The sequence below is a fragment of the Sebastes fasciatus genome, chromosome 1 (genome assembly GCF_043250625.1).
Source record: "Sebastes fasciatus isolate fSebFas1 chromosome 1, fSebFas1.pri, whole genome shotgun sequence".
NCBI lineage: Eukaryota > Metazoa > Chordata > Actinopteri > Perciformes > Sebastidae > Sebastes > Sebastes fasciatus.
Window position 1 is genome coordinate 15,338,493 of NC_133795.1, and position 21,119 is coordinate 15,359,611.

A 21,119-nucleotide genomic window follows, 5' to 3' on the forward strand; every position below is an offset into this window, starting at 1 on the left:
TTCTGACTCTAGCGCTTGAGGACTTGAAGGCTTTTTTTCAGAATCATTGAGCTTTGTGTTATATTCTAAGTGATCAAATTAACAGTTTGAGTTAAAAATGTTATGTTTAATTTGACTATTTTCTCCAGAAATCCAAAAATGTTAAGTGGATATCGATCTGGTTTATTGGTACAATGAGACTATGAGTGGTAATAAATATACATAGCACTTTTCAGTGTGTCAACAGATTAAAATGTGAAAACAAGACGACAAAGGGAGGTGATAAAAGAAATAGAAATGAAATTAAAAAAACAAAGAGGTATTCAAGCAAATGGAGATCTTGACGGATTAATGCTGTTCAGTGTCTCATGCAGAAACATCCATCCATGTGTTAACCTCTCTTAGTAATATAAAGAATCTCATTGAAATAGTGCAGCCTGGAGGTTACAAATGCCTATACTGTAAGTGCAGTATGTCCTATTTGAAGTACACAGTTGGCAACGTACAGCTGGGATCAGAGATACGCAGTGTAGTAAGGAGAGATATCAGTTACAGACTATGACTGATAATCATATGTGAAGCCAGCAGTGCTGTAGGAAAGATTGGAAATGAGCCAATGATAGTTTTCACGTATACTGATGGTGTGTCCTCATCTGTATGATAATGGAGGGTCCAAGGCCATCGCTGGGTTGTGGTAAACATTATACAGAGCCAGAGGCATTCTTATATCTGATGCAATGAAATCCCTAAAGAGGATGTAAATAAACATGTTAGACACACAGTAATTACCATACATTTATAATATCTATAGTCATATCACTTTCAAAGTGTAGAATCTGGTTTGCTCTATGAAAAGAATAAAAAGCAGAAATGCCAGTCGATCTGCAGTGCAAGTCATCAGCAGAAACATTTCCACCTCATAACACCAACATTAGTCAACATTTGTGGTTACACAACTGAGAACTGGTCAAATTAGGGGCATCTGAGAAACAACTGCATCTCTATAAAGTCTCAATACTGCTGCTGCCTATTACTATTATGCTATTATATCAATTCCCCTGAAACAAATCTCAAATTAAATTATTCAATTTTCTGTGGAAAAAATATTTCTTACCAGTTGATTATCACTATGATTAAAATATAATAATAAAGAAATTACATTGAATACAAAACATGAAAATAAAATGAATTACAATGTTTACTGTTAACACAAACTGTAATATTTCTAAGCAAAGATTTATATATACAAGTGGATGATATTTTAATTTATAGTATGGACGTATGGGAATTAATTTATGTACATAAACATAAAAATATATAATATTCTTATAATAATAATAATTTATAATTTATTTAATTATAAGGTTATATTTTTTTCAATTTTTTGTGCTAATATATTCCATATTGTTTTACTGTCTTTCTTCTTACATTTTATATGTTGTTGTTTTATTTTATTTGAAACCTTTTATGTTTTTTTGTATTTTGTAGGAGGAGTTAGATAACCCCAGAATTTGATTTATTGTGGCCTTTTTTTCCTAGCAGTTGTATGCCATGCCTTTCATTGATGGCACATATAATCTATTCTATTTTTATTATATTGTTTTTTAATATCTATTATTAATGATAAATAATTCATAATTTATTTTATTATTAGGTTTTTTTTCTATTTTCTTCTATTTGTTGTGCTAATATATTCCATAATGTTTTTTCTTTCTTCTTAAATTTTATATGTTTATTTATTTTATTTTATTTTAACCCTTTATGCTTTTTTTATTTTCTTACTTATGCAAATAAATAAACAAAATTAAACTAAGAAAACATTTTTATGTGGTGAAATAATAGGCATGTCTGATATATATATGTAGGCCTATATTCTTAGTACCTGAAATAAACAGCAACATAATATATGAAGATATGCATATAACAACATTAATAATAATATCATTATTAGGTATTATTATATTATTACCTAATTATATAATATCATGTATTATTATAGATAATATTATGTAATATTATGTATTATTGTACATACTATGTACAATAATACCTTTAAATGACTATAATAAGTATTCTGCAGCATGGATTATGTGATTATTATAACTTTATTATAAGACACAGCAGAGCTTTTTGTTAATTTTCTTCTTTTTTTTCTTCTTTTAGCTCCGCCTCCTCCAGGAGTTGCCAGAAGCAACAGGAAGCGACAACCCAAAAAGAGTTGAGGCTGCTGGGACTGAAAACACAGAGAGAGAAGAGAAGAGAGGAGGCCTGAATCACAACCTGTTGATTGGTTTGAACACATCAGAGCTGCTGCTGCTGGAGCTGTAACCCTCCGCCTGCCTGCTGGACCCGCGTCTTCTTCCTCTTCTTCTTCTTGAGGACCTATATATATTTATATATATATATACGTGGCACATTAGACAGCATGTCCTCCTCATAAAGCTTACAGTAAAGCTCACCTGCTGCTGCAGAAAACACACACAGACGAGGTAAGTGAAGTCTCCTTACTGTCGGTAACATGATTCATGTGTTTATGTAATAAGGTACAGATGTGGAAGTTAGTTCTAAAAGGCGGTGATCTGCCTCTGCAGTCTGCACTTTTTTACTGTCTTCTTCCGCCACGTCAGTTAACATGCAAGTGAAGGACTGGAGGAAAAACAGTCTGTGTTTGTTGCTTCACTTTGTTTTATACCAGTTTAATTAACAAAGGAGCGCTATGGAAGAGCACCACGTGTCGGGGACAGACAGACAGGGGGCTTTCCGTCTGTCTGTCTCTCTGTCTGTCCTGTTTCTGCCTCCGCCCCCTGGCCTTCAACATCCGCCTGTGAATGAAACGTGGGAGACAAACTAGAGCCGATAATCAATACTGACAGGCTCTCTCCTCTCCTGTGATCGATAGCTGCTGTTATAGGCCTCAGTGTGCAGTGAAACTTCCAGGTGTTATTCTAAAATCTGTCCTCTGTATTTCCACAGAGCCCTGGTCATTTGATTCTATTTTCTTCTATTTGTTGTGCTAACATATTCCATCTTTCTTCTTGTTGAACCCTTTTTGCTTTTTGTATTTTTTTACTACCTGTGCCAATAAATAAACTAAATTAAATTAAGAAAACATTTTTATGTGGTGAAATAATAGGCGTGTCTGATTTAAATGTAGGCCTATATTCTTAGTCCCTGAAATAAACAGCAACATAATATATGAAGATATGCATTTAACAACAATAATAATAAGTATTCTGCAGCATGGATTATGTGATTATGTTTATTTATTTTATTGTATTTTAACCCTTTATGCCTTTTTGTATTTTGTTACTTGTGCAAACAAATAAACTAAATTAAACTAAGAAAACATTTTTATGTGGTGAAATAATAGGCGTGTCTGTTATATATATATGTATGCCTGTATTCTTAGTCCCTGAAATAAACAGCAACATAATATATGAAGATATGCATTTAACAACAATAATAATAACACAATAATAAGTCGCCTATGAATGAAACGTGGGAGACAAACTAGAGCTGATAATCAATACTTCTACTACTACTTTCCATTTTCTTCTATTTGTTATGCTAACATATTCCATACCGTTACATTTTATATTTTTATTTATTTTATTTTATTTGAACCCTTTGTGCTTTTTGTATTTTGTTACTTGTGCAATAAATAAATAAACTAAATTAAACTAAGAAAACATTTTTATGCTGTGAAATAATAGGCGTGTCTGATATATGTAGGCCTATATTCTTATAGTCCCTGAAATAAACAGCAACATAATATATGAAGATATGCATTTAACAACAATAATAATAAAACAATAATAAGTCGCCTATGAATGAAACGTGGGAGACAAACTAGAGCTGATAATCAATACTGACAGGCTCTCCCCTCTCCTGTGATCGATAGCTGCTGTTATAGGCCTCAGTGTGCAGTGAAACTACCAGGGTGTTGTGCTAAAAATCTGTCCTCTGTATTTGCTCTGGTGTTGTGAGCAGTTGTGTCACCAAGGAGGAAACGAGTAGATGTTTTTAGGGTGACAAGGCTGACCACATCCTGTAGGACCAGAGAGGAGGTTTGACCGCACAGAGCCTTAGTCATTCATTATGGGACAATGATGAACTTTTAACAGGCTAACTCTGTAATCCAGTGAAAACGTTTTAAATCAAACTATTGTAGGAGTTAGATAGTTAGAGGTAGTTTAGAACAGTGATGCTGTTACATAGGTTAGACTGGAGTAAGACGCCTCCTTGAAGAACAGTTTCTATTTTCCTTTAAAGGTCCCATATTGTAAAAAAAAAAAAAGGGAGATTTTCATGTCTTTTATATTATAAAGCAGGTTTAAGTTCTATATTAATACTGTTAAACTATCAAAACGATCAATATACGGAGAAATACACACAGCCCGTATTCAGAAATTGCGCGTTTGAAACAAGCCGTTAGGATTTCTGTCCATATTGTGATGTCACAAATATACAATATATAGATTATTACACGGTTTTAAAGATAAACATTCTAAATGTGTCCCAGTTTATTTCCTGTTGCAGTGTATGTGAATGACATCAGCTGACAGGAAGTAAACATGGACCCAAACTGTTGCCTAGCAACGCAATTCCGTTGAAATGCACTAAAACGGAGCGTTTCAGACAGAGGGTAAATACAGGTATAATCAGGCAGACAGTACAAAGAAAATAAAGTTTTTTTAAAAATATTAAATCAGGTAAACATGTTCTAGTAGAAACACAAAATCAAAGTATGAACCTGAAAATGAGCACGATATGGGACCTTTAAAATATGCATCATTTGCATATCAATATAATACGTACACAAGAAGTATGCTCAAGTAAACACATTTATAAGGTAACTAAATCATGACAAACTACAACTCTGTTTTCATTATTAAACTAATTGTAAAATCTCATAAAGGGGCGTCTTCCCCCACATGACCTACATGATTCTCATATTAACAGTAAAAAAAAGTTTGTACATGTAAATCCTTATTTAAAAAAAAATATACACAGAAGCTTATTTTGTACTGTCAGAATTTTACATCAAATTACCTCAAAACCACTTCTTTTGATTTCCTCCCACTAGTAAAATTATTTTTCCACTATTCAAAGATTAGCAAGGCCACTACCACCCAAGAAAAGAGCTGAAATTAAAATTTGCTTTATCTAGTAGTCAGAAGGGGAGTAACGGGGTTATATTAGGCATACAGTATGTCATCCAGTGAGCACTCCCAATTTTATTTTTTAACTGTAAAATGCCCAGCTCAGTAAATATCTATATCATAATTAATCAAATATAAGAGTTCCTATCTTAATGTACTACATTTTCTGCTACTCTATACTTCTACTCCACTACATTTCAGAAGTAAATATTGTACTTTTTACTCCACCTCTGAAATGAACCATTCTGCATAACGAGTACTTTTACTTTTGGTACTTTAAGTATATTTTGATGGCAATACTTTTGTACTTTTACTTCAGTTAAGATTTGAATGTAGTGCTTTTTACTTGTAACAGAGTATTTCTACAATGTGGTATTCTTACATTTACTTAAGTAAAAGATGTGAGTACTTCTTCCACCTCTGCATTTAAGTAAAAAAAAAAAAGGGCTGAAAGATCCAGTGTTGGTTGAGAATCAGAATCTGTACAGACATACAAGGAATTTGACTCCAGTTTTATGCAGCTCTTTAAATGTACTTACACAGAAAGGAAGAAAAGAGCTCTATTAGGAATAAAGAAGCTACAGTAATGATCTGCAGTTTGACAGTACGGACCTCTTTCACCACCTCTCTCTTCCTCCTCAAGTATTTTCTCCGTCTTTGTGGCTCTGCTGCCTCTCACAGTCTGCCTACTGTGGAAAGTTGCAAAATCAGTTTAATTAGTTTGATACGTCATAGGGGCTTTCTTAAAGAATCTAACTGTGGTGCCGCTCCATCACATGTCATTCTACTAAAATATCATTGTATGAAATATAAAAATATAATAAATGCATTTATGATGGTAATGTTTTACCAAAACGTTCTGGGAAGGTTACCGAAGTTTATTTGTAATATCAAACAATATGTAAAGCATTATGGAAGCTTTTTATGGCAAAAAAATGATTGATTAAATACAAAATTATTAGTTGTTAATCTTTTCTTGTTTAACCACTAGATAACAATTTATTTCTGGTTTTAATTGTTTACAAAAGGCAGACTGTGTGGTCCATGTGTCACCATTAATAGTTGACACAATTGGTTATACATAAATAATATATTATGAAAATAATTTAAAACCATAAACTATATTTATGTTCATGTATTTATGATATGAAAATTAAAGCCAGTAAAATCCAAATTATTAGTGTAGCCTACTAATAACTAACTGACTAATATAGAAACTAATATAGAAGTATTTGTTTGGCGTGTCAATGTATTAAAAGGTAATTAAAAACAGACAAGAATAGTAAGAGTTATTTTTTTCATTTGAATAATTTAAAGTTCATGAACTCTGCAGACGTACAATCGGATCTTTCTCTGAATATAATATTTTGTATTAGTAACGTCAATAGATAAGTGATAGTTCACTGGTTTTCTCTTATATGTAGAAAACAAATAAAGGTTGTTGTGAAGAGTAAACTTAACTTAATTCGGAAGATATATTACATTTTAGAATCAGCTACAAATCTTTATGAATTAAACTAAATCAAAGTCTAAAAATAGAACACCCAACAATATTGCATTAAAATGTTTCTTGGGTCATATGTGTGGTATTTTTATGTTTCTCTGTTTTGCTGAATTAAGTCAATTATTTTATTTCTATTTCTCAGTTCAGTTCTGACATGAATAATGTTGAATTTGCATTTTCTTGCAGATACACAAGAATGCAGGTCGGTTCTTGTCAGCAGACAGTCTGACTCAACTTTCTTTGCATAAGAGGAAGAAAGAAAAGCATCGTGCAACATCTCTTCCTCTTATTAACAACAGTTTATATTGACCACTTCAGCTATTGTGGTTTGGCAGCATATCTGAATATTCAATCACTATAACTACTCTGTGCCAACTAAGTATTTTACCCAGTATAGTTGCAATATAATACCACCTCACCGAATACCTTGAGATATAATTAACCCTATATGTGTACATGTTGGGTTGTCAATGGTTAGTAAAATAGTTGATTTGCATGCAGATCTGAAAGGCTCTAAATGTGATTCATCAAATCATCTAAATCTTCAAAAATGTGCCCCAAAAGGCCTCCAGTATGTCCAGTATAGCTACATTATACAGCAGTGACTCTGCATTTATCTGTTTTATTCTCCAGGCTTGTGAGAAGCCATCGCGTTTACAAAGTTACAGTCCAATCATGCATTTCATGCTGTCAACTAAATCTTTTTACGGCCATTCAGAGTGTTAGATTTTGGAGAGCCGGCTTTGGAAAATGAAGAGACCGGTATACAACAGAGGAGAATTAATTCCTTGTTGAATTGTTTGGCTTTCAGTGGATTGTGTTTCTGCTCTTTTGTTGCTGTACTTTTCTCACTCTCCCCTGCTGAAACCATTTTAGCTCCAGCCGTACTTCATCTATTTCACACTTTGTCCGCTCTAACAAATCCACCGTGCTCATAGTTAAACACAGTCTGACAGCAGGAGTCACTGAAACGTTTTCTCTTGACAGTTGAGTATTTTATTCATATTGTTATGAATCATATGAAGATATTAAGATTAAAAAAAGGTGTTTTGTCGATAGACTGTCAGTAAGTCGTGAATCATGCCAATTTCCCCGAGCCCAGAGTGATGTATTCAAATTGCTTTTTTTTATCGAACCAACAGTTCGAAACCCAAATATATTCAGTTTACTATCATATATGAAAAAAAGCGTCAAAGCCATACATGTAAGAAGATAGAGCCAGCAGATGTTAGTTACAAAAGTGATTGAAAGGATTTATTGAATATTAACATTTTCCCTCAAATCATTTTGTCAGTCAACTGATTGATTAGTCGACTAATTGATGAATAGACTAAACGTTTCAGCTCTAGTCACATTTTTCTGAGTGCATTATTAGTTGGCTGACAGTTACAATGTTGGTCAAAGATATTTACATGAACATAAATTTAAGATGCTCTAAGATTCACAAAATCACATAAAAACTGTGGACAGGCAACACCTATAGATCGGTGTATTAAATTATGAAAACTGGTAGGTAACGGTAGATAGCAGGTTATAAAAGTCCTGTTTTTGTTCAAACTTGAGATCAGGTTGAGCATGAGGGGAAAACAGGACTTTAATAGTTATTTTTCCTTCCACACCAACACATGAGTCTCTGAGGCAGATGTCCATCATTTAACAAAAAAAATGACTTTACCTTAAAAAAAATATCTAAATATAAAAAAATATCTAATTGCGATTATTTTGACTCATATCTCAATTGCGATGTGATTTGCGATGTTGGAGAGAATGACAATTTTTACATCATTTTTACATCATTATTTTCATTTCCATTGGAAAACATATTAAAATGATTATGGTGTGATTTTTGTGGGGATCTGCACCAAACAGATGTTTTCTTAACTCTGTAGAATATGATGTGTAGGACAGGACATCTCTGCAGCACCACAATATGTAATTTAAAATGGTATTTTGCCTTTAACAAATATTGCGCATCCTGCAATTTGAAAATTACACTGGGCCAGATTGCGATTTTGCTAAAAAATGTGATTACTTGTGCAGCCCTGTTATACAATAGAGATGATGATGATGATGATGATGATGATTATGCTCTGTCCTTAGAATAATGAGCATTGATATTTTGAACCAGACATCCTTAATGCCATGCACTGTACTGAAGGCAGCAGGGAGGGATATGAGGAAGCAGAGGAGCACTGAACCACCACCAGTGAATAGGACATATATGGCGGGTATGAAGGTGACAGGTGTTGATGTTGAGTAGGTGGGAGGGTACACTGTAGATGGAGGCTTGAACAAAGGGAAGGAAGCAGTGGGATGATGCTGTCTGTGGTTGCGTGATGATGGATGGAGTTAGTGAAGAGGAAAGTTAGAAGGGACGGGACAGAAAAGCTGTTTTTGGTTTTGAGTGGTTGAAGGTGCTTCCTGTGTTGGCAGAGTGGCGGCCAAAATGTCCCGCATCAAGTGTATTTGCTTTTAAAATGGCGTTCCCATTCAGAGTCATTTGACTTCTATTGGGAGGTCAGGTACTTTGTCCTGGCAGCTTATAAAACATTTGGCGAATGTAGAAGAGCGTTGATAAATTGGATATGTTCAAAAATATGTCACACATTTCAGCACTTTGCACCCAGAGTAGCTGGAGAGCTCTTATGAGGCTTTAGTCTAATAGAGGCCAGCACAATGAGCTATACAAATGCTGTGCATTTAGCTTCAAGTGTGGTTGACTCCTTCTGCCAGAATGGTTGAAATATGAGAAGGGTTGTATATTAGCGACCCATCATTTTCACTGAAAAGATGTAAAGTGTGAGTGAAGGCCTCGTCGCCTCTAATATTATGTAAAGGTGCATCAATCATTAGTTTTTAAATTAGCAACAGGTCAAATACTGTGTGTAATGTGACCTGAAACGTACCCTACAATGCAGTTCCCCTCAATTCTACAAAGAGTTTTAGCATCTTTCAGCTAATTGTTTTGGTTTTACAGCCCTCAACGTAACTGTTTTGATTCTCACCGCTCTCATCAGAGTCATTATGGTGACTATAGTGGAACATTTAGCAGCTAAAGAGTCAGATATTTTCCTCAGAAGTCGTTGGAGACCAAAACAGAGCTAAAAAGAGAGTGAATATGTTATTTATTTGCATCCGCCAGACAGAAACAGACTCTAAATGAATGCTAATGTCACTTTCAGTCTGCTGGATGTGTAAATAGGCAGCTGTTTGCTAACATATTCACTGTAAGAACTTTGTTACTAGTGATAATATGTCAATGTTGTGTTTATCTTGTTCTGTTGCCAAAGTGGCAAAAAACAAAACATCTGTTATTGCAGGTTTAAAGATGTCTGCGTCTGTCTACGTTTGAATGTGCAGTTAGTAGTGTTGATAGCAGCCTGAATGTGTTGAATGTTCACCTCCCTGATGATGCAGCCTGGTCTTATTCCCAAGTTGTCAAATACCGACGCTTTGCCGTGCCCATCGGTTTCTGTATGAGACGCACCGGGCTTTTATCTAACTCCAATGTAAACCTGTCTGCCGCGATATTAGATGCTCAAAACAACTGCTCCAGCCGTCCATTCACTCCGTCCACGTCGTTAGGAGGTCAGGGTGGACGGACGGGTCAAACAAACACAGAACCTGCACCCAGGAGACCGCTGTTCGTGTCCCGTGTGAGACCAAAACTCAACGTTGACGTTTTTAAAGTTACTTACATAATGTACTTAACTAATGTCATGTACGTAAAGTACTTACTTACTTGACCCCAAGAGGTCCTGACCAAGCGTCCGTATGTGACGAGCTGGGAATGAGAACAGGGTGGATGATGATGATAACTGAACTGAGAGGGTATTGAAACCCAATTTATTGGGCTTTAATGAATAAAGTTGATAGAGTTGGGCAATATGATGATACATACAGGATTTTTGTATCACAGTCAAGTACCCTGATTTTCTTTTAGGTATGTAATTTACTCGATTAGACTTTCCCATCTAGATCCGAAAGATCCGATTGTACGTCTGCAGAGTTCATGAACTTTAAATTATTCAAATGAAAAAAATAACTCTTACTATTCTTGTCTGTTTTTAATTACCTTTTAATACATTGACACGCCAAACAAATACTTCTATATTAGTTTCTATATTAGTCAGTTAGTTATTAGTAGGCTACACTAATAATTTGGATTTTACTGGCTTTAATTTTCATATCATAAATACATGAACATAAATATAGTTTATGGTTTTAAATTATTTTCATAATATATTATTTATGTATAACCAATTGTGTCAACTATTAATGGTGACACATGGACCACACAGTCTGCCTTTTGTAAACAATTAAAACCAGAAATAAATTGTTATCTAGTGGTTAAACAAGAAAAGATTAACAACTAATAATTTTGTATTTAATCAATCATTTTTTTGCCATAAAAAAGCTTCCATAATGCTTTACATATTGTTTGATATTACAAATAAACTTCGGTAACCTTCCCAGAACGTTTTGGTAAAACATTACCATCATAAATGCATTTATTATATTTTTATATTTCATACAATGATATTTTAGTAGAATGACATGTGATGGAGCGGCACCACAGTTAGATTCTTTAAGAAAGCCCCTATGACGTATCAAACTAATTAAACTGATTTTGCAACTTTCCACAGTAGGCAGACTGTGAGAGGCAGCAGAGCGCAATATGATGATACATACAGGATTTTTGTATCACAGTCAAGTACCCTGATTTTCTTTTAGGTATGTAATTTACTCGATTAGACTTTCCCATCTAGATATTTTATCTAGAAGTAGTTTTTCAGTCTTTGACAGTATTTGTGCAATTGCAAATGTTACACATTCAGCAGCACAGAACCAGAGTGGCCTAGTCGGCTCCTCGGCACATCCACCATGTTGTTGAGCCGTATAAAGCACGGATGAGGATTCCCAGTTAGTCTCATGTTCATTTCCAGTATTTTCAGTAGAACAGCTCCAGGCTGCATATTAGTGTGATGTTTAAAAATCTCTGCTTCCTACTTCGTTGGGAGAGTTGTTCACACACTGAATTGATTTTTTCCAGTTATGCTTGTTAAGCTTCATAGAAGTTAAAAAGTCACAAGTGGCCTGCTAAGAATAAGTCTTTATTTTTTATTTTTTTAATAAAGCAGTGTATATCTACATGATTACTTTTCATCATCTCATTATTATAATTAATAGCTTTTGCATCTAATGTGTGCATCATTCTTTGTCTCTCTTTCAGTCTGTCATGGCCCACGGCGCCAGTATGCAGTATGAGCCAGTGGCAGAGATCGGAGGAGGCGCTTACGGGACGGTTTTTAAGGCCAGAGATATAGAGAGCGGGCAGTTTGTGGCTCTGAAGAGCGTGCGCGTCCAGACAGATCAAAATGGCCTTCCGATCTCCACAGTCAGAGAGGTGGCTCTGTTAAAAAGGCTGGAGCAGTTCGACCACCCCAACGTGGTCAGGTAAGACCGCTATCAAAGTGTGTTGTCTACAATTCACCGTGAACACCTCTTACAGAAGTCACTGTTGTTATTATGCAGGCTCATGGATGTATGTGCCACCCAGAGGTCGGACCAGGAGACCAAAGTCACTCTGGTGTTTGAACATGTGGACCAAGACCTCAAGACGTACCTAGAGAGAGCCCCAGCTGCAGGATTATCCCCCGGCCGCGTCAAAGTGAGAATTTACTGAAACAATATCTAAACTAAACTGCATAATCTGTCAAATGGATGGAGTGTTTTTCATTTATTGAGGTCTTTTTTTTAACCCTGCTTTAAAGCAACCTCTGTTGAAATATTTAGCTCCAGTTGAAATATTCCTGTGTGTTTGTGCAGGACCTGATGAGGCAGCTGCTGTGCGGTCTTGCATTCCTTCACTCGAACCGCGTGATGCACCGGGACCTGAAACCAGAGAATATTCTGGTGACCAGCCAGGGCCAGGTGAAGCTGGCTGACTTCGGACTGGCCAGGATCTACAGCTGCCACATGGCCCTCACTCCCGTGGTAAGAGCTCACCTGGACCACACCAATAGTTTTTTGTGTCATGTATACAGCATTTTCCAAAGATTACCATATTTATTTTTTAGATTTTAACCATTCATGTAGCTGCTGTTTCCATTTATTTCAGTTCAAAATAAAAGTCAACCTTCAGCCACGGAAAGGAAGTTATTTTTTGTCCAAATTGCACTTAAATTCCTCATTGACGGTGCATTCAGGGACTAACGTGTGACTGTCTGCTGCCAGACATTAACCTCATGTGAATACAAGACACTACCAACTTCCCATTACCCTTTTGGCAAACTCCATGCTAGTTTATTATTTGTCTTCTGAGTTAAATTTCCTCACAAAATAGCATACATTTAATGTTTTTTTTTCAGTAGCTTACTGTCAAATCTTGGTTTGAGCTTCCTTTTAACAAGAATATGAGTCTACAGCCACGCTATAGGGTCTCTGTCAGGTAGTACATGCTAACTTGCTCACAATGACAATGCTAACATGCTAATATTTAGCAGGCTTACTGTCTGGGTTTAGCCCATTTAGCCTGTTAAATGGTAAATGGACTTGCATTTATATAGCGCTTTTCCAACCTCTCAAAGCTCTTTACACTACACATCAGCATTCACACACTGATGGCAGAGGCTGCTAAGGTGCCAACTTTGCCCATCAGGATCTAATCTAAAAACATATTCACACACTGATGGTTCAGCCTTCAGGATCAATTTGGGGTTAAGTGTCTTGCTCAAGGACACATCGACATGTGACCCGGAGCAGCTGGGGATCGAACCACCGACCTTTTGATTGGATGACAACCTGCTCGACCCTCTGAGCCACAGCCGCATGGTTAGCATACTAAGAACAGCTTGTCACTAGATATCCACACTGTAGTAAAATTCATTTTATAAATTGGCCACCTGGAAGGTAGGAGCTCTAAAATGTATGTTAAGCTTTGGAAAATGGTATTTTGTTTGTTAACAAGCTAAAACATGCATAAACAGTCCAGTTGATGGACTCCTCATGTTTGTGTCTCCCAGGTGGTGACGCTGTGGTACCGACCCCCCGAGGTTCTGCTGCAGACCAGTTACGCCACACCTGTGGACATCTGGAGCACCGGCTGCATCTTTGCTGAGATGTTCAGACGCAAGTGAGTCAGCAGAATAATGTTTGCATAAAGAAGACTTATCGCACTATATGTATGTTTGTTTGTTATGATCAATATGCCTGTACCAGTGTTTGAGTCCAGTTTGAAAATGTGTCTCACAAAAAGGTAACATGAACAGATTTTGATGTGATTTGGTGAGAAGAGAGGCTTCGGGCAAAGGAACCGTGCAGTTTGGTGGTGATCTGATTAAGTTACAAAGCAGAGATTCGATTGCATATCCTGAAGGTACCGTTACAAGGTGGAGGTTTGTGTTCACAAAGTGAGTTAGCTAGTTTCTCGTATGACTCTTCAGGCTAGCTCAGAGTTTGAAACTCTCCAATTCTCCTACAAAATACATTTACATACTACTAATTCACTCTGCCAAACAGGTTTTGAAGGAAACTGCTGCTTGGATAATGTTCACCGGCATCTTTTTATACTGCACATGAATCATAAATAGGGAGGGTAGGGCGTTCAAAGAACAAAGAACAGCCTCTTCTTTGTTGTAAGGTTTAGGTTACTAGGATAGGGAAAGATTGTGAGAAAGACTTTGGTTAAATATTGACACATCACAAGTCCCGTCTTGTGTTTCAAGTCAGCAAATGAAATACATTGACACTGAACAGTTTGCACATATGTTAAATACAAGTGTTTCCTCAATATTTGTTTTATTTAAATAAACACACTCTGGGCTATGTTTCCTATGAATGCTAATGCGTATTGGCTGTAAAGTAACTTTCAGGAGCATGTACGAGGATATTTCCCAGCTCTTCAATTTTATATTCCCAAACATACCAGCACTATATTATGAGACAAAACAGAACATCAAACAATACACAATATTGTACTGATCATCTTGGCAAAGGGAGGTATGTTCTACCTTTAGTCTCAACGGGCCTAATGCACTACGAACAGATATCTTCTTCAAGGGACTGTTTGTAACTTCTTACACGTATAAATCATTGCGGGTCGGTGCCCCATGCGCGCTCGTGTATGGCTACGCTGTTCAGACAAGACTCCAACACAAACTACACGGAAGCACCAAAGTTATATCTAGAGAAGCCCGTCTTGCAAAAGAGTGTTGGCCGCGGTCGGAGGATGCAGGGGAGACCTTAGCTTTGGTCTCCAGTGCCGGAGTCTCTGCTCCTCTGCCTGCCTGCTTGCCTTCACTCACACACCGCGCTCGTTCTCACCCGCTCTTTCGCTCCACTCTCACGTGCACGCGCGCTCACTACACACTGCAGAAGAGTTAGTTTAGCTCTGAGAATATCTAGTGAATGTACAGTGGACGTTTGTGCAGAAATAAATGCTGCAGCTCCTCCACGTTTTCCATGTCTTGTGAAGTGACGGGGCTCCGCAGCGAGAAACGTTATCGTCTCCGACCAAAACGTTGGCGTCTCCCCTGTTCCCTCCGGCCGCGGTCGGGAGGCTGAAGCAGGAAAAGCCAACACTACGATCAGCAGTGATTCATGGAGAGACCTTCGTCTGGTCAGCTAACATTACTGCCAAGCAGCTGAAATATAGAGTGATATTGTGGTTTTAGCTGACGTGTGTCGCCTCACTGTTTTGAACGATGCTCGTTCATGTCTTTTTAGAGCGAGCACAAGCGCGAGCAATAGGGTGCTGACTTTCGTTGACTTAACGGCCACAGGTGTCGCTGTTAACAAGCAATTTCTGATTCTTACAGAGAGTCCCTTTAAGTGGTCTGTACGAGTGATTTAGGAGAACTTGCCGCATTTACCAATTTTCTCGTATTTTGAATTTTGTCTAATTTTGTCAGTGGTCCAAACCTGTTGTAAGAGTCATGTGCAATTAGTCTGCTGTTATCCAAACCTAAGTTTTTCACTAATGGATTGTACGTAAGGGATAATGCATCGAGCCGACTTGGTACACTCGTACGAGCCCATGGACTAAAAAATAGTAAGAGAAAGTTAAGACAAGAATACGGAAATGTTCTTGCATGAGGCCCATTAACTATAGTAGTGACACTCATTGGTTGGTGATGTGAGTGTCCAGAGTTTAACTCTCAAACACACCACACGTTTGTGCGTCAGACTCAGAGCAGCCGTGATGAGTTTGGGGACGGTTCAGATTTTATCTGTACACAGATCACATTACCAGGTTATCTGTGGCTCCGGGGAAATCTGGTCTGGAGCCACAGACTGTCGGGAGGTGAACTGGTGAAAAACAGCCGGGCTTTGCTGCACTCATTATGTCACAGCACATACACATATTTTATTTCAGCTTTGTCCCTCTTCCAACCAAATCTACAATACATTTAAAATGACACATACTGTAGTTGTACTGCACACCTTGAAGTCATCAGCATCATGCTTGCTGATACAAAACCCCACCGACGGCTCACAGACCTGCTTCAACACATCCAAACATGATAGTGTCTACAAACAGTTTCTGCATAATAATAAGTCATAATGTGAGTCAAGCTTTTTAACGCTCATCAGTCTGGTTTGCAATGTCTCTCCCAGATCAGCTGAGAGCCAGTGAGTGCACTGACACACACACAGTAGCTCCATCTAGTGGTACAAATGACACATTGCATGAAGACGGCAGTCAACTGTGGGAACGAGATTCATGCCTCAAAATAATTGAACATTTAATATAATGATGGTGATGATACATTGATAGTATCATGAATAAGGTGATTTGGGTGAGATGTTGCAAACTTCTACCGACAGTAGAATCATTCAACGTCATGTTAATCTGTGTCTAAAGTAGGCCTTCAATTTCATCATTTTAGGGGCCACTTGGAGTTTGGTTGCCATTTTTTTGAGAGCACAAAGGCCAAATGCCAGAGCAGCAAGTAAAACAATGATTTTAAGTCCACAGAAATAGTGAATTTAACTTAAGGGTTAAGGTTGATTTGATTTTAAACACATAGTTTAACTATCAGTGAAATAAAAAAGCTGTTTATGTCACAAAATTTTTTTATTGGTATTTACTTTTCAGAAGCTGAGCGTTTTGCCTGCCTGATTTTGTTGACTAATTTTTCCTTTATATTTGTGCCTAACAGGCTAAGTAGACATAGTTAAATGTTACTTTTTTTTATGTTTTAATTGTGTTTATTGTTGTTCTTTCCTACTTTGTTGTGCTATAGTCTACAGACAAAGTTAATACCATTAAAAGTCGAGCTATGAACGACATAGATCAAAGATTTGTGGCTGTGTTTTAGTTGTGAAAAGTACATTCATCCTCATGATTATTTCATATCTATATTCACATACAGTGCCTTTTAGCAGGGGGTTTGGATTTCTTCTCCTCCTTGAAACTTGCCAATGTGGCCGCAGGGCATATTATTTTTTCAAGGGGCAGAAGGACAAACTGACAGACGCCAGTGCACAGACGCCATGAGGGCCATGAAATTCCTGCCCTGGTCTAAAGGACATCATGTTCCTGTTTGCCCTCCTGCACAAACAGGAGTTGCAAAGACATGTGAACTAATAAAATAACATCTGCTTCAATCTATTAACTTTGGTACAAACTTTCTGTCTGATAGACCTTTGTTCTGCGGAGAATCAGAAGTGGACCAACTTGGGAAAATATTTGAGTGAGTAACAAATTAGTTTTCATCACATTTACATGACTTAATGACTCATATTATACCAATTGCATTAAAAAATTCTGTGTAATTTCAGAGTTATTGGCTTGCCATCAGAGGACGAGTGGCCGACTGATATTACACTCTCAAGAAAACACTTCCCCCCTCTCTTACCTCGCCCAATCACTGACTTTGTTCCAGAGATAAATGAGCTGGGGGTGCAACTATTGCTGGTAAGACTTCACCGTGAATTAAAGTGGCAGTCCATCCTGCCTGGTAATTGATTCATTTTCAGCTGTGTACAGAGTTGAGATCAGGACAGATAACAGATCAGTAACGTCGGGTTGCTCATAGTCTGCTGATGTTCAACACAAGCCACAATAACCTCACTGGTGAGATTCTTGTGACTAATGTGTTATTTAACCAGCTGGTGAAACTAGAGGAAAGAGCAGGACTGTTTAAGGAAAAGTATTCTTTCTGCATTATTATTTACAGAGCTGGTAAAACTGACAATAATGAATTAGTATTTAGTTTACCAACAGATTTAAAAAAGGAAATGTACAGTAAATGTTGCTTTTCTGGGATTGAACCAGTATCTTAACAATACCTTTTAACCTCTTCCACTCCACCCCTCTTCACATAGTCCCATTGTGTCTCTCTTAGGGGGGTACAGGGGGTCTTTAGGGGAAGATAGCAGGTCAGCAGTAGATGTCACATAGACGTGGTGTACATCATCTGAAAGCTGGGAACCTGAAGATTAATTTGAGATGCAGATCAGCACTTTGTGTCAAGCTGTAGTCATAAGCCGGAAAGGAAAAATATATTAATTAAAATAAATTGTGTGAGGGGTTAGAACATTATGATAGAAGTATATGATGGTCATTCCCATACTCTATTATGTTGTTGCAGCAATTTTGGGGGTGATACCATTTATTACACAGATTTGGTGATAAATTCAACAATTTACCACTCAAGAATTATTAAAAAATAATCAATAATCCCTCCAAAATACCACATTAAGACAAAAAGACCTTGAGGAACACCATAGAAAAAGAGATTTCTGCAAAAATTACATTTTTGGCGATTAGATGGCGAGCAACTGCTCAGAAACCCCCTTATTGTCAATATAGCTAGAAAAGCCATCAATCCTCTGAATCATCTGCTGTAAAGTTTCATGAGGCTGTGATTCTCCTAGAGGTCACAACAGGTCATTTTATACAGTGAGGTCAAGTTTTGAGCCTCTAAAAGTCAAGGAGTTAAAGTAGGCGGTATATTTTCTTTGTCTTCTTTCTGCGTCTCTTTATGATGTAAAGAAGACTGACCTGAAACCAGTTTAAAATAACTAAATCCTAATGACCAAAGAAAGTTATATTGGCTAATCTTTTTTCTTTTTTTTTTTTGACCAGTAACTTCCTGCACTGTCTGCTGGTTGCCTGGCAACTGGTCTTGGCCTAAAGATAGTGGGGCACATGACCCTACGTAAACGGCGTGTTTTGTCTTTGATATTGAGATGAGATATGACGTGTTAATTAATGCGCTTTAGAGGTTCTGGTAGGCGGATTTTGTTTTTGTCTTTGAACAGAGCTAGGCTAGCTGTTTCCCTCTGTTTCCAGTCTTTATGCTAAGCTAAGATGTAGACACACAAGACAAACGACACACAACAAGTGTAGTTAATCTCCTCACAGCTCACACTCCTTCTGATTTACTTCTCTACTTCATTTTTTTTTTTTGATACTTGTGATTTTGTATTAATATATTGTTGTAAATAGTTTTTTTATTGACCCCAAACAAACATTAATTACTTCTATTTTCAGTAGACCTATGATGCATACACAAAACACATGTTAATTGTTTTCTACCATTTCCTTCTTTTATATATTTATTAGGGCTGTCAATCTATTAAAATATTTTATCGCGTTTAATTGCATGATTGTCCATAGTTAAGTTTTTTATCGGTTCAAAATGTACCTTAAAGGGAGATTTGTCAAGTATTTAATACTCACATTAACATGGGAGTGGGTAAATATGCTGATTTATGCTAATGTATGTATATATTTATTATTGGAAATCAATTTACAACACAAATATTGTCCAGAAACCCTCACAGGTACTGCATTAAGCATAAAAAAATATGCTCAAATCATAACATAGTACAGCTACAGCTACAGCATAGAACAGCTGTCAGTGTGTCAGTGTGCTGACTTGACTATGACTTGCCCCAAACTGCATGTTATTATCATAAAGTGGGCATGTCTGTAAAGGGGAGACTCGTGGGTACCCATAGAACCCATTTTCATTCACATATCTTGAGGTCAGAGGTCAATGGACCCCTTTGAAAATGGCCATGCCAGTTTTTCTTCGCCAAAATTGAGTGTTTGGAGCGTTATTTAGCCTCTTTTGTTACAAGCTAGTATGACATGGTTGGTACCAATGGATTATTTGTGTTTTTTAGGTTCATATGATGCCAGTATCTTCACTCTAACTCTAGCTTTAAAACTGAGTCCGCTACAACCTAAATACTGCAAATTGTGTTAATGCGTTAAAGAAATTAGTGGCGTTTTATGTTAACGCGTTATTATCACGTTAACTTTGACAGCCCTAATATTTATTTACTTTAGTTTACTTAATGATTTGTATTTTTGTCCTTCTCATTTAACTATTTAATTGTATTATCCGTGATGCTTTGGCAATATTGACATTCATGCTGATAAACCATATTGAAATTGAATTGAGTGGTATCAACCTCCTCGTCTAACTCTCGGAGCGGAGAGTGGATAAGAGTATTTCTCAAAATGTCTGTTCATTTTTGACCCGAAGCAGCTCTAATATTCTGCTGTTCTTTCTTCTGCAGGAAATGCTGACCTTCGACCCCATGAAACGAATATCTGCCCTGAACGCCCTAGAACATCCATATTTCCAGGACGAGGAGACATTGACTTGAAAGGATGCAGTGAAGCGAGAGGTAACAGTGTCTAAGTTTAGACCTGGCCTAACCATAAAGGATTTCAATTTCATTCAGTGCATTGCCTTTCAAGATGTCTGGGTTATGCTTTGGGATATTTTCTTGTTACTCCTACATCAAAAAGGATTAAAGCCTGAGAAATGGAATTTAAAAAAAAAAGAAGAGGAGTGAACTTAAGGATCACTGGCATGCTTTCCAACGTCACAATTAATGATGTTAACGTGTCGTGTCTTCTAGGACAGTACCAGTGTTTTTGATGTTTGATCTGTGTGTCAGTCCCGACTGCAGGGACTGATGCACAGAAACGTCTGTCATCTCCTCTGAAATGGTGTTACTTTTCTACAGTGTTTCGACAGAAGGAAGCGGAGATGTCGTCTTTTTTCGTTACAGGCTGAACAAAGTCTGTCAGAAGTGACACCTCGGGGTTAGAACAGCCAGCTGTTAGTGATCTTATTGTATTTGTGTTAATATTTATCGTACTAAAGGACCAATAAGACTATACGTTTTATGAAAATCATGAAAGAAAAACGCACAAAGAAGACACACATGACAAAAATACTGGTATTGCCCTTACATACTGTCATAAATTGTTTCTTTTATCCGAGGACTGAAGGGTTGGACGTCATTTCATGTTTAACATTTTTTGTCCGTTTTCTAAAACCATCTGAAATCAACCAGCACTGCTACTACATATGAATAAAAAACAGTTTTAATCACATTCAAACTTCACTTGTGTATTATTATTATTATTATTATTATTATTATTATTATTATTATTATTATTATTATTATTATTATACAGATGGCAGTCCATATAAAATGAA

General features: G+C 36.8%; 1 protein-coding gene across 1 annotated transcript; it reads left to right on the plus strand.

Annotated features, from left to right (window-relative positions):
* The first annotated feature begins 2,196 nt into the window (after positions 1–2,196).
* Positions 2,197–21,013, plus strand: cdk4 (cyclin dependent kinase 4). The gene is made up of 8 exons (XM_074632126.1): positions 2,197–2,468; positions 11,879–12,102; positions 12,181–12,316; positions 12,475–12,642; positions 13,671–13,780; positions 17,292–17,342; positions 17,431–17,566; positions 20,185–21,013. The coding sequence occupies exons 2-8, from the start codon at positions 11,885–11,887 to the stop codon at positions 20,272–20,274; spliced, it is 909 nt and encodes a 302-aa protein (XP_074488227.1). The 5' UTR covers positions 2,197–2,468; positions 11,879–11,884; the 3' UTR covers positions 20,275–21,013.
* Positions 21,014–21,119: the final 106 nt, after the last annotated feature.

Excerpts from the sequence above, each read along its gene's own strand:
- cdk4 (XM_074632126.1), top strand. The coding sequence starts at position 11,885 with ATGGCCCACGGCGCCAGTATGCAGTATGAGCCAGTGGCAGAGATCGGA. Across the intron at positions 12,103-12,180 it reads GACCACCCCAACGTGGTCAG|GCTCATGGATGTATGTGCCA; the intron begins GTAAGACCGCTA and ends GTTATTATGCAG. Across the intron at positions 17,567-20,184 it reads TGGGGGTGCAACTATTGCTG|GAAATGCTGACCTTCGACCC; the intron begins GTAAGACTTCAC and ends TTTCTTCTGCAG.